At 41.6% G+C, this 14,411-nt stretch overlaps 1 protein-coding gene across 8 annotated transcripts in view; it reads left to right on the top strand.

The window, feature by feature from the left end:
* NYAP2 (neuronal tyrosine-phosphorylated phosphoinositide-3-kinase adaptor 2) overlaps nucleotides 1-14,411 on the top strand; it is a 190,800-nt gene that overhangs the window by 157,730 nt on the left and 18,659 nt on the right. For 5 of the 8 annotated variants that reach the window (XM_077348864.1, XM_077348862.1, XM_077348865.1 and 2 more), the window contains one exon: nucleotides 14,295-14,396. The exons of the other annotated variants lie outside the window; for them this stretch is intronic. In XM_077348864.1, the coding sequence (XP_077204979.1) occupies nucleotides 14,295-14,396 (102 nt within the window). The remainder of the gene's footprint in view (nucleotides 1-14,294; nucleotides 14,397-14,411) is intronic. 8 annotated transcript variants of the gene reach the window in all.

Genomic DNA, 14,411 nt, shown 5'->3' with positions numbered 1-14,411 from the left:
TTCCTTTTGTTCTTACTTCTTTGGGCCTAGTAGCTGTGGCACGTAAAAGCTTGTGAGGGATTTTGTTGGTAATTTAATGTGTAGGATAAGGGACACAGATTCTGAATAGCCTTGTCTTGTGGGGTGGGGTGGGGTGGGGTGGCGGTGGGGGAATTCTGAGCTCAAACATACAGAAATACCTTCCATGAAAATAAGATGCTTCTAAATAGTTGTTAGTAGAGTCATGGCGTTTACTTTCCTGTGAGTATATTCTAATTTATGCAAACATAAATATGTGCAATAAAAGACATTAAAAGTTTACCACTTCTTCCAGATAATAATACTCCTGGGACAGTGTTCAGATACTAAGAGAAATATGGTTATTAGCAAGAGATAGTCTTACTCTTACCCTGGCCCAGTGCAATTGGACCAAACCTCTTGGGGCTTGTCAAATCTACATTTATAGAATTGCTTTTTCTTGCCTACTTAAAGAATAAAAATATTACCTGGAAGTGGTTCATCCGCTTTTTTAACTCCTCTTGGAAAATCATATTTAATACTATTCAGACCTTCAAGTGAACTTACAGGGACTACCTTAGTAGCATCATGAAACAGAACATGGAATTAACTTATGTTAATAACAGATATTAAAGAAACATGATAACAGTATGCATATCCATAGCTTGGCTATAATTTTATTCTGTCTCATAACACTGCATGCTATGTTAGGGAGGGTTGGTTTAAGTCCACCTTTTTATAATTTCCATAACTCACTTAAAAAAAAAGACAAGAAAAGGAAGGAAATTGGCTGTTCCAGGACTGTAAGTGCAAACAGTGGTTTTAATTGGGTTTGGAAAAATCAGTAAGTGACCCACGCATTATTGGTTTACTGTGTCTCTTCTGTGCCAACTTTGTGCCTTTGTTGAAAAGGGGGGGGGGGAGGGACCTGAATCGTTTTCTTTTGTCCTTTGGTGTACATTTATGTTTGACTCAGGGTAACACTTTTATAAAATATTGTTTGTAAATGAAAAATGATGATAAAAAGTGGCATGAAGCGAGGGTTCATGAAAGCATGGGATTGTGTATAATAATTAGGCATATCCCCCTGCATTAAAGAAAATAAAGAGCCTATTTATAATATTCTATAAATAGAATGTTACTTGTTTCATCTCATGCATTTCTACTCCCTTCATAAACTCAGCTGTTATGCCTGTTGCAATGTGTCAACCGCGTAAATTTTTAATGTGTCTTCTTTTCAAACTGTGTGTCAGAGAGGGACACACCACACAGAAAGCTGTGTTTGTTTTGACCCCCCCCCCGTCCCTTTTGTTACATCATAGACCGCTCTAGCCTTGTTGCCACGGTGACCATAACTTCATCAAATCCCCTCAACTCTTTGTATAGCCTTTTACAGTATATTGCACTTACTGCACTTGTATAGTATCTTGTCTGTATACTGTATGCCCATAAATATGTATATTTATTCACCCATGTATGTATGTATGTATAGTTTGTTGATATATCTGTATATGTATGTGTGTCTCTTCATAGTCTTTCACAGAAATGTTTGACTTTCTCATATACATTATATGTATGCAAGTTTCAACAACGTATGGATGCCAGCACTCACTTTTTTAAATAACGTATAGCCTTCACTCTTGTCTTGTTAAACACTGAAAATAAAAACGTCATGTATTTTAAATGAGAATTTTAAAACAGTGGTTACTCTTCTATTCCTTTACACCAAGGACAGCCAATGTCTTAAGATCGGGGAAGGAGGGCTGTAGGCTTCAGCACCTAAATGCTCAGGGACTGGCTCCTTTCACGCTGCGCCAGGGAGGGCAAAGGAGGGCACTTCTCATTTCCTCTGAAAAACAAAGGACTGAGGGAACAGAGATAAACCACCCAGGTTCAGGGAAGTGGCTTCTGGTTGGGAGATGCCTATGAAGAGAACAAAGTAGAGAAACCCAAAAATGAAGAAAGGGAAGTCTGGAGAACACAGGAAACAGTGAGACATTAGACTAAGGTGGATAGTACAGAACTGTATGGTAATGGTGTATCAATGTTCCTTATCTGTGGCCATCTTGTTAGGAAAATCCTAGTGCATTTTTCCTGGGGATTATTGGAAAGGGGATTCAAAACAAATCAGTAAATATCATAATGCCCCTGTATAAATCTATGGGGCAGCCTCATTTGAAATACTGTGTACAGTTCTGGTCACCATACCACAAAAAAGATATAGCATTGGAAAAGGCACAGAAGAAAGCAACATTATTCATTCATTCATTTGTTTGTTTGTTTATTGTATTAAGGGGTGGAACACATTCCCTAGGAAGTAAGGTTAAAGAGGTTAGGGATTTTCAGCTAGGAGATATGACAATTGAGGGGTGAAATAAAAGGAGTTTACAAAATCATGCATGGGATAGAAAAGGGAGAGAAAGAAGTACTTTTTCCCCTTTCTCATAGTCCAAGAACTTGTGGGCACATTGAAATTAATGATCAGTAGTCTTAGAACAAAAGGAATAATTTCTTCATCCAATGCATAATTAACATAGTGGCATAGTAAGCACAAACAGCTTCAAGAGGGGAATGTGGCTATCAGTGGCTGTGAAGTACAATGTATTGATAGGACAAAATGTCTAAGATAATGATACTCTGTATTCTTGGTTTTGGGGGGTCAACAGTGGGAGGTCTGAAGTTCTAGCTGTGACCAATTCCACACCAGGGGTACTATGCTGCACTGCTGCCAGGCCAACTGGATCCTTCCGGGTACCAGACAGAACAGCATTTTCTCACCCATCCTGGATTTGTGTGTCTAGATGAGGCAGCCAGGGCAGCGAGGTTCTGCTGTACTGAAAGGCATTGGGGGCCTTTTTTTATTTATAAGAAAGCGGTATTGTGTTTACAATGCCTGGGGCATTTTTTGTCCCTTCTGCGATCCCGTCAGCTGAGGGGTGGGAGGAGTCAGTCTCCTCCCTGCAGCAAGGCCTGATGATGCCTGCAGCAAGGAAGGGAATGTGGATTCTTCCTTGCGGTAGGCCAACCAAGGGCCTAAGTCATACCAGTCTTGGGACCACCGTCGGATGACAATGACACTGTCTGGAAGCCGGTATTAGCCCTGCAACTGGACAAGCACTAGCTGAGGCTGAATTCCTCATGCAGAAAAGGTCTGTGTGATTGGATGGGTCTGATCCAATATGGTTTCTCTTGTGTTCTTACATTCAATATCATTGTCCACTTATACACTGAAGGAAAGTCATATATAGATCACAGTGAAATTTGTGGGGGGTTATTTATTTTTAAAAATTCTTGCTTGTGGGGCTTAAAAATGAGGTGGAATCTTGAAACTCTCTTCTACTATATCCTTTCAGTCCCTTTCACCAAGACTAACTCCAACAGAGAGTTTTCCTTCACCCAGGGCCGGATTTACATGACAAGATGCCCTAGGCTATTCCACTTATGTGGCCCTTTTACATCATTACTGTGATATATATCAATATGTTAAATGAAACATGCTGTGATTGGTACTAACATTTATTTTAAAAATGAGGAATATAGGCCCCTCTTGATCTTGAGGCCCTAGGCTGAAGCCTAGTTAGCCTATAGGAAAATCCGGCCCTGCCACTTCATCATAACCAACAAAATGAAGACAAGACTTTTCCTCCACCAGCAGAAACCTTTCTCCATTGGAGATGGTCTTTCTCTATATAAGGAAGACTTAGCAGAAAAAAGTCATAGGATGCAACCCTTAAGAGTTCATGGCCTCCACTACAAGACTGTATTTTAGCCAGTTTCTCCCTCCCCTTGGCCTGAGATACCAAGGAAGGAAGCCATACAAATCCGGATCAGTAAGAAGGCTTTGCTCAGCATGATTGTTTAATTGACAGAGAGCATACTAAATACTGCTCCATCAAGTTTAAATGCAATTCTACTACTACGGTTATGACTCATAAATATTTGCTGCCACAGGTTGATAACAGGCATTGATAAATGTTTCAGATTCCTAGAAGTCAATAAACTATCAAATGATGATATTATCAGTAGGCAGTAAGAAATTTGAGTTAGATATAAATATTATTAGAGACAAGTAGGGGCTTGAAGTACTCACCCACAACCACCATTTGAGCTGAGCCCAGCATGTCCCTAAGGTCTCCAGCAGCTGCCACCAGACCCAGCTTAGACTTCTGGGCTATCCAGGCCCTGCCACCAGGATTGTGCCACCAGTGCCAGGAACATCACTGCTTCCAGGCGGTGCTGCTGATAGCAGCATGCCCAGCAGGGCTCCTGGACTTCAGCTGTGACATGCCCAGCATGGCTACCAGGCTGCACTGGCAGTAGCATCCCCAGCATGGATTCTGGGTTGCACAGCAGCCATTAGTCCCAGCACAGGGTCAGGAACTGTGTTGCCACCAGTCCCAGTGCAACTCCCATGCTGCATCTTTTCTATTGGTGGACCCACTACAGAGCTCTGAGGTAAGTGTGTTCTCTGTTTTACTTTTTGTAGGATTTGAATCCCCTTCAGTATTTCTTTTTTTTATTTAATATTTTTCTGCCAAATTTGCTGAAAACTCTCTTTAGCCTCCACATGGCCACAATCCACAGATTTAGCTCTCCACAGATGGGGGCCGCAGGTGGCTATTAGAATATAAACTAGGTATGCTTGTTAAAATAATTTTATTTAAAAACTGGGAAATGTAACATTTCTAGTTTGGATAATGGCCAAACTATATTTAACCTACATAAAATGAATGCAAAGTGAGGATCTACAGTGTATCTACACTATATATATATATAGCACTGACTCACAAAAAGTTTGTTAGAATAATTGTTATAATAATAATAGAATAATAGTGTCTAAGTTGCTTCTGGACATGGTTTGATACATAGCATTTGAAGAAGTAGATTGTAGTCCATGAATACTTATGATGGATCTTACTGTTGCTTTCTTTAAGATACTACAAAACTCTCTATTTTTGTACCAACAAGGGCTTGCCTTTGATCTCCACAGCCACATTCACATCAACTTATTACATTTCGTTGAAGTCTGAGACTGCAGTAGAGTCTGAGGCCAAGTAAGACTTGAACCCCAAACTTGCCAGAAATTCTAGAAGAAGAAGAAGAGTTGGTTCTTATATGCCGCTTTTCCCTACCCGAAGGAGGCTCAAAGCAGCTTACAGTTGCCTTCCCATTCCTCTCCCCACAACAGACACCCTGTGAGGTGGGTGAGGCTGAGAGAGCCCTGATATCACTGCCTGGTCAGAACAGTTTTATCAGTGCCGTGGCAAGCCCAAGGTCACCCAGCTGGTTGCATGTGGGGGAGTGCAGAATCGAACCTGGCATGCCAGATTAGAAGTCCGCACTCCTAACGACTACACCAAACTGGCTCTCTAATGATATGCCCACCACTAAACATTTAAGGTGAAAAAAGAATCAATGAAAGGTGGCAATGACAAGTAGCCAGAAAGCTCAAAAGTCCGTTTTATAGTGTTTTGGGGGAGGTAGGAGTTGGGCTGGTAGAGCAAGACTGGTAGATGATCATATTCACTAAGTAAAATATGTATCTAATGTCACAGTTTGTGAATTTGACTGTGAATTTGTCACAGTTCTCAACATGTCCATTTTCACAGTCCTTGGTTAAGTAAATAATACATGGAAACTAGCTGTTGCCCTCCAGCTCATAATATGTTTCCATAGTGATGTTTGGCTCTGAGTACATTCCACAGCCCTACTTTAACTTACTATTCCCAACACTGGACACCTGCCACAAAGAGGCTCCAGATGAAAGCTTGGCCAGTCTCCATCCTGTTCTTACTGGACATCCAGATGATCAGTAACACCAGACTTTACATTGGGCACATAAGTGCTTTGTTGGACTGGAGCCGCTATTAAGAACTGTCTGTGCTAACATCAGGCGTATTTACTTTTTAAGGAGGATAACTTCCATTCAATTAATGTTAATTATTTTATTTATCTTTGAGGATTTTGTCCAGCTGAATTGATTTAAGTACGCAATAAATTATTGCAGCCTTGTGTATTTTCTCACTGGAAATCTTCACACAGAAAAAAAAGAGGTGGTGGTTTTGTTTTGTTTTTTAAGTTATGTTTGACTGGCAAAATCACAGCCACCTTTGCACAAGATCATTGCTCTCCAAGTTGACATAAATTGTTTGGATTTTTAAAAAAGCAGTTTTAGCCATGCAACTATGGCCTGTAGGTTAAGGCAGAAGGTTGAGGCGATGGTAAGGACATATTCCATTAGAAGCACTTCAGAGTTCATTCCTTGGAATTCTGATTTACATCCCTCTCAAGTTAATGATAGTCATTCCAGGGATTGATACGAAATTTGCCATAAGCTTGACAGCTGAACTGAGTGCAAAAGGATACAGTCACTGTTGCAGGAAAATCTGGACAGGACAGTGCAAGGGAAAAGCAAAAACAAAGCTTTAAGCTTTTCATAGTGGTTAGGGTGCAGGATTAGGAGACCTGGGTTCAAATGCCCACTCATCCAAGAAGTTTGCTGGGTGAACCTGGGCCAGCCACTCTCTCTGAACTCAACCTAGAGTTGTTGTGAATATAAAAGATGAACACTAAAATGCACAGTTGTTGGATGTAATAGTAATATACTCCATGCTGATTGTTTTAAGATTCTGAAAGCATTATTTAGGGCTCTGGAACATGCTTCAGTACCGAGCCACATTTCCAAAATGAGAGTTACCAAACTCAGCATTCAATCATACCTATCAACTTGGATACCGTAAGCCAAGCGGAGCCAAGATGACTAATGGCTAGTTGTAGATTCAGTGATACGGGTAAGATACTTTGAAGGTGCATAAAGGTACTCACTGCTTTATTGCACTGGATGCTCCATAGCTATTATCTTTGAAAACATGTGTGAGGCTAACCCTGGTGAACCATGGCTCCAGTTAAGTTTAAAAGATGTCTTTCCCACATAAGCACCTTTTCTATATTAAAGGGCCCTTGGTATCACCCCTTTAAGAATTATTTTTATTGATTTCCTCAGGGCTCTTTTTCCAAGTGTAGTTTTAAGATACTCCCATGTCTGGAAGCCAACAAAGCATGTAAACACAAAATAAGCATGCATACATTTCTGTGGTAAACCTGAGACAGACTTAGCACCAAAACTAAGGAGGCCCTTTCCTAGGTTGCCAGACAACAAACACAGGGCACTCAAAGCTAAGGTGATCAGATTGTCCCACTTTTGGAGGGACATCTGGGGGCACCTGGCAAATTGTACTTACGTTACAAGTAAAAAGTATATATTACAATACTATTTTTGTGTTCTATGCGTTCTTTGAAAAATTTTGTTGCTCCATATAGACCAAATTTTTAATCAAGACCCCCCCCCCCCCCGGTCAATGGTGTCCCACTTTACCAATGTTAAAATCTGGTCACCTTACTCATAGCAGGGTCTGTGAAGATGACCATATGGTCGAGTAGGTTCATCAGGGAGTAGGCAGTACTTCAGGTATGTTGGTCCCAAACTATATAAAACTGTAAAGGTCAACATGAATATCTTGAACTGTTCCCAGAAACAGTTTGAGACTCAGTGTAGATGGGCCAAGACTGTAGTAATACTGTCGCTACAACTTATTCCAGTCAACATCCTTCCTGCAGAATTCTGTACTAATTATAGTTTCTGAACACTTTTCAAGGGCAGTCCCATGCAGAGTGCATTGCAGTAATCTAATCTAGATGTAACCAAGGCATGCATTACAGTGGTGGGCAGGAAAAGCTGCAACTGACTAGCCAGTTGAAGCTGGAGAAAGACACTCCTGGCCACAGTTTCTACCTGTTTATCCAGCAAGAAGCTTGTGTCCAGGAGTACCCACAAATAACAGACCTTTTCCTTTAAGGGGAGTACAACCCCATCAAAAACAGGTAACACCTTAAGTGGGTCAGACCTTTTACTCACCAGTAGCACTTCCATCTTGTCAAGACTAAGCTTCATTTGAATCAATCCACATCAACTCCAAACCTGCCTCCAGGCACTAATTCAAGGTTCCTACAGCCTCTTGAGGGACAGCTAGAAGAACAAGATAGAGCTGAGCATCATCTACATATTGTTGACAGCCCACCTCAAATCTCATGCAGATACTAAAGAGGATAGGGGACAAAATGGAACCTTGGGATGCCCCAAAGACCAAGGGGCTGAGTAACAGTTCCCCAGCACCACCCTCTGAAATCTGCCCTCCAGGCAGGACCAGAACCATTGCAAATCGGTACTCCCTTGTCCCAGTTTGGAAAGGCTGTCCTAAAGAGTATGATGATCGACGATACTAAAAGTCAATGAGCAGTTAACAGAGTAGCCCTCTCTGTGCCATCTCTCAGAGCAGGTCATCCTCTTCAGGGGTGGCCATATTGTGGCAGGGGTTCATGGTAATTTTAGTCTATGGAGAGCCATAGTTTGGTCACCTCTGCCAAAGTTATTGCAGCCCCACAACCAGGCCTGAAGCCAGATTGGGAAGGAATCAGACAAGAATAGTATATTCATGAGAAAGTGCATATGGGTCTGTGTGTCTTTTTCAGTAAATTGTGGGTCTGTCTTGATAGGAAGAGCACTAGCATGTCATTTTACCTCATTACAAAAGCTGACCATTTGTTTTGCCAGGGAGCACAAGCACTACTTTTTTATTGTGAGATTCTAGTAGCATTTAGAGGCCATCAAGATTGTCAGGGAATATGTTTTTGAGAGTCAACACTCCATCAGAAGTCAAAGGGACATCTGACAAAGGGTTCTCAAAAGCTTATGCCTCCAAATCTTCTTGGTCCCTAAGGTGCGACTGGTCTTGAATCTAGCTGTTCTACTGTAGACTAGCATTAACTATTTCAGTACAATATCAATTGGTTCCTGCCCACAAGAAATGCTTATTTTATTAGAGCGCAAAAAGAACAAGTAGTTAAAACAAAACATTATTTCTATTTTGAAATATAGGAAGCTTACTTGTGAATGTCATTCCCAGATTCTTCGGTGGTCCACCCTGATTTTATAAGTCTCTTCACAGCACAACTTTGAGGAAACAGAAAACCACAAATTATTTTCTCTGATTTTGTTTGGAAAGAAGTTAGTGGAAATGCTCCACTAGTGGGCAGGAGGGAATTATGTGCCTTGATCTTACTGGCAGCAGCTTACCTTATACTTGAGTCATGTTGCCTTCAACTTAGTGACTCACTTCTGTGTCAAGGATTTGTTACCCAAGGTTAGAAGAATTTTTCCTTTGTGCCTAATCCTGTATCCCATTCTGACACAGGATGCATAAGTTTAATAGGCTTGTGGTAAGACTTTAGGCCTCTACCATAAAGCAGTTTGTGAGTGTGTGTGTGTGTGTCACTCAAAGGACTTCAGCACAGGTCTTCTGAAGTGAGAAGTTGGATCTTATGTGGTGGAAGGTGCTGTTTGCTTTTTAACTATCAGTTCCCAAATTCTCCTGTCTCTTCTACAATGCATTTTCAGATACTACTCAGTAAATTCAAATGAGTAGCCGTGTTGAAGTAGCACAATAAAATCAGAGTCCAGTAGCACCTTTAAGAGCAACAAAGATTTATTCAGGGCGTGAGCTTTCGAGTGCAAGCACCCTTTGTCAGACTAAGAACAGACCATCATAACAGTATAACATAACAGCTTATATATTCCTACTGTTATGATGGTCAGTTCTTAGTCTGACAAAGAGTGCTTGCACTCGAAAGCTCATGCCCTGAATAAATCTTTGTTGGTCTTAAAGGTGCTACTGGACTTTGATTTTATTGTACTCAGTAAATGTGAGTCACAAAAATCTGTGCTGCCAGCACAATTGTGATGGCTTCCAAATTGTCAGCCCACCCCTCTCAACCTCTCCTTTCAATCTGCACCAAGATGTGTGATGTCCTGTAGATTTGGCTTATTACTTCTACAGATCAGGAACAGATTTAATGTTAAATGTATGCAAATTCTCTCAATTAACTTGTGCTGGATATTTTTATGATAGACAGAAGCTCTTAAACAGAATCCTCACTGTTATTGGGTCCTTTCCTACCTGTCATTGTTGCTGCATAGTCATGTGTACATGGATGAGTGCACAAGACTGTTTTACCACTCTGTTTACATGACAGAAGATGCATAGTAAACATTAACACACAGGTCTGGCCTACACATGCAAGAGAATGAGATAGTACTGAAATGGCAGAGTCCTTGCTGAAGCGGTATGATGGAGTGGATAATTGTTTTTACATGATAGACAATTTTTTTTAAAAAAAGCAACATCCCTACCCACAGTCAGAAGTGCCACAACATTTGGCAGCATGTCTAGACCAGATCTAAAGTAAATTGTAGGACTCCAACTTAAAGAAGCTTCAGACATTATCAGAAGTAAGGAAGCAAGTTAGCAAGAATAGGTAACAATTTCTATGTACAACCCAAGCTCTTCCATTCCATGTGTGTTTCAGAGATATGGTGATCTAATCTGGTAGTCCCCAACCACCGGGCCGTGGCCCAGTGCCGGGCTGTGAAGGCCCTGGCACCGGGCCACGGCTCCCTCTCTCCGGCCCCCCACCCAGTAAGAAATTTCCCAGGCCGCAAGCAAATCGGCCGCAAAAGCACCCGATTAGCTTGCAGCCCGGCAAGCTTCTTTTTGTTGGAGGGGGGGAGAGGGAAACAGTGTGCAATGCACATGCGTGGGAGCGCCGCGCATGTGCGCTTGCAGCCACACAGTGCAAATGTGCATGCACAGCGACGCATGCACGGCATGCGCTGCCGGGGGATCGCCCTCCCCATTGCTGCCGGTCTGCAGCCTCAAGAAGGTTGCGGACCACTGGAGGGGGAGGATGATGTGCAAGTTCTGTTTTGGATGTTCTAGCCCAAGAGTAAAAAGAGGAACCCCAGTCCCTTGCAGTTTGCCTCATCTCCTCTTTCTGTTCCATTTACAGCCATACTTAGAACTGAACAGTGGAAAAACATAAGCTACTTAAGAGGGCTGGTCTCAGGTCAAGAAATGTCCATGTGTGTGCTGCAAACAGATATTCAGGCTAAAAGGAGAATAAAGCACTCCTGCTAGAGGGGACATACACAGCATGGGAAACAAACAGTTGCCAGCTCCAGGTTGCCAAATGCCTGGCAATTTTAGTTGGTAGAGCCTGAGGAGGGTGGGGTTTGGGGAGGGGAAGGATTTCAATGGGTTGTAATACCATAGAGCCCACCTTCCAATGCAGTCACCTTATCCAGATGAACTGATATCTATAGCCTGGAGATTAGTTATAACAGTGGGAAATTTACAACCATTACCTGGAGGTTGAGAACCCTAATTGTTGAGAAAGTCAAGGAAAAGGAGATTTGGTGCTGGATCACAGACCTCAAAGGGCAGGGTGGAGTTCTATGGGAGTTTTAGAGAGGCAAGTCATGTTTTATAGAGGCAAGTGTGCTAGAATCCAATTAAAATATGTGGAATAGGTCCCCAATAACCTAGAGATAATACTAAAGGGAATTTCATGTATTTAGTTTTACTTTTTCTCTTTGTGTGCTTGTTTTTTATCTTTGCTTCCCCAAACGTAATACTGTGGTATAGAGAAGCCGGAGGGTCATTTTTTCTTCCTCATGCTTCTGTTGGCACACGGAACAGACAATGGGACCAGACTGGGCAACTTTAAAGGCTGTCCCCATCCAAGAGCTGTTGAATAGACATTCCTGCTGTCGCTCCAAGCTTAGCAAACAGTGATTGACCACATACTCCGAAGGCAGGCGCATCTGTGCTTCCCAATGAAACTCCTTGTCATATCACATCCTCTCAAGTGACAGGATAGAAATGAAACAGGTGAATTAAAATACATATAGCAAAGAAAGAGGCTTGAGAGAGGTGTCACAGCAAAGTATGGCTTGCTTCTGTGTTATTAAGCCTGAAGTGCTCTTGAGGCCACACATTCCCTCCTCCCAACTCCCCCTCTTCCCTTTTTGCACAGCCAGCTAAGTACATATTTTTGAATTTACAATGTCCAGGGTGGGAGAGCTGACCTGGGCCTATTCTGCACACAATAGATAATGTACTTTTAATGCACTTTAGTAGATTTTCCTGTTCTGCACAGGAAAATGCAGTTGCCAAAGCACATTGAAAGTGCATTATCCTTTGTGTGTGGAATGGGCCCTACCCAGGCCAGAAGATAGAGGAGCAATCGCCTACCACCCATTCAATCCCCTCCCCTGTTGCACCCCAAAGAGAAGCTGGAACAGCAACAGTGTTCAAGAAGCCAGCAGTCCAGTTGAGCCCAGAAGGAGCCATGCCTAAGCAGGCCCAGAAGAGGACAAGGAGAATTCCCTGGGATGAAGGAAGCTACACCCCACCTAAAATCTCACAAGAATATTTATTGCTGAATGGGTGTGGCTCCAGTAGCTCCTTTAAAAGGAGTCTTCTAAAGGCTGAGGGGAACACGCTAGGGCTCTCTCTGGTAGGCTGCAGAAAGACCCAGTTTATGAGAGAAATTATACAGGGTGAGTTTAATCCCCTTCTCCCCCTGTACTGTAGCTACAAAGACCTCTTCCAAAGGACACTGGAGGGCACCCAAGTTAAGGGGTCCAACCCACCTGCCCCAGTTTCTGACATGCACCCAGTTTGCCATCATGGTGAGTCGCTACTACATCCAAACCAGAAAAATACAGTTTGCCTATCTCCCGCAAACTAGGATTTGAAAATAATTTATTCTGTTTTTGGAATTCTGGAAAAATGAAAGCTACCCTTTGCTACAGTTCTGACATTCATACCATGCAAACAGAGATCTCGAAACAGCTATTTCTCACACGAGTATAATGAGATAAGTATCTCATATCCTATTAAAGGCCTGAACCACTTATGCTGTAAGAATTATTCTCACTGGCCAAGTAGCTTCAGAGACTTCAAAAGCATCTACACTGATAAGACCTCATAAGGGGCAGCTTTATCTGCAGTATTTATAAGTGAGCTCTGCGTGTAACCTTGTGCCAGCAAACCAGACAGAAACTTTCAGTGAATTAATGACCTTTTGCTGGAACAAGGCACAACTCTTTTTAAAGACAATGAAATAGATACCGATGCCATTAAACCCTACAAGTAGTGAAAAACTGCATGCAAAGAGATTTGGCTCTTTTAACATTTCTCAAACACAATTAATAAATGTATTTTAAAGCTAATCAAATGTAAAATAACTATCTCAGAATGCTCAGGAAGCCCAGTACATACACAGGCAGAAATCTCACCTACATCCTTCTGACCGGCCTTTCACAGAAAATGAAAATGATCCATTCTCTGTATGACACTTTTAAAGATAGTAACAGCCTCTACCTTAGAGAAATCATGATGATGATAATGTAGAGAAGTAATTGGTTCTCAAAATGATTTTATGAGATCATATGCAAAGGTGCTATCTGATAACATTCATTAACTTCCCAAACAAGGTTAGAAAGGCTATATTTAGTACTCTACTAGTAATTACAAAGCAATAATCCTACTTCTTTCTTCAGTTTCATTAATTGGATGTCAAAGATAAGAAATCCTGTCTTTTTCCTGACTGGCTGGTGAACTTTCTACAGAGGTTATGAAAAGTCTATGAGAGCAGCACGTTTGGCATGTATATCATGTCAAGAGAGCATGGGAGGCCAAAGATTCCCTAGGGTCATCCAGAAAGCAGCAATCTATGATTTGCCGTTATGTCTAATTTGGCCCGTATTTACTTAGGATGGAGGTCTCTGTTTAATTTCCAGGGGTATTATCACTGAGTTTCAGAAGGAAAAATTACAGCATATATTTGATTGTGGCTAGTCCATCATCTCATACATTAATTATTTTGCTTTGAAACCTGACTCATTAGCAGAGCTGGAAAGTGCATGTATTAGTGGAAATAACCCCCATGTGGATGAGGATAGTTTTCTACCTGGAAGCACCTGACCATTCAAAATGATTGGAATATGCTTTCACCAGAAAACGCTGAAAGCCGGTGTGCAGAACCTGTGGGCTTTTATTGCTCAATTAGAACAGGCAGGTTGAGTCCTGACCCTCTCGTAACTAATGGTAAGTGACCCCTTCCTTATCTGTTTGCTTCACGATGCCTCATGGCACATTCTAGTCTGCTTAAAAATATTGCATTCTTTATTTTGGGACACATTGGGCATTATAAAACAAAGTCCCTCATTTTTAATTTGATTCCAATTCAGTTTTCTGTATGACTTCATTATGTATTGGTTTATCCATTTCATTCCTGTGTGATAATTAAAAAAAAAAGATTTCTGTTTTAATACATAAGAGCTGTAATCCTTCTGGTTCTGCTTCATATGGTTTCCCCCATACCTCCTGTAAATGTAGAATCAACCTCACTGCACACCCAATAGGAGAGGAAAGAAACCTACAAGAACCAGGAGAGAACAACCCATTCCACAGCCTAGTAATGTACACAATTACAGTAAAGTAAGTGTGATGATA

The sequence above is a fragment of the Paroedura picta genome, chromosome 8 (genome assembly GCF_049243985.1).
Source record: "Paroedura picta isolate Pp20150507F chromosome 8, Ppicta_v3.0, whole genome shotgun sequence".
NCBI classification, from domain to species: domain Eukaryota; kingdom Metazoa; phylum Chordata; class Lepidosauria; order Squamata; family Gekkonidae; genus Paroedura; species Paroedura picta.
The sequence above is the reverse complement of the archived record's forward strand: the minus strand, read 5'-3'. Positions and strand labels throughout refer to the sequence as shown.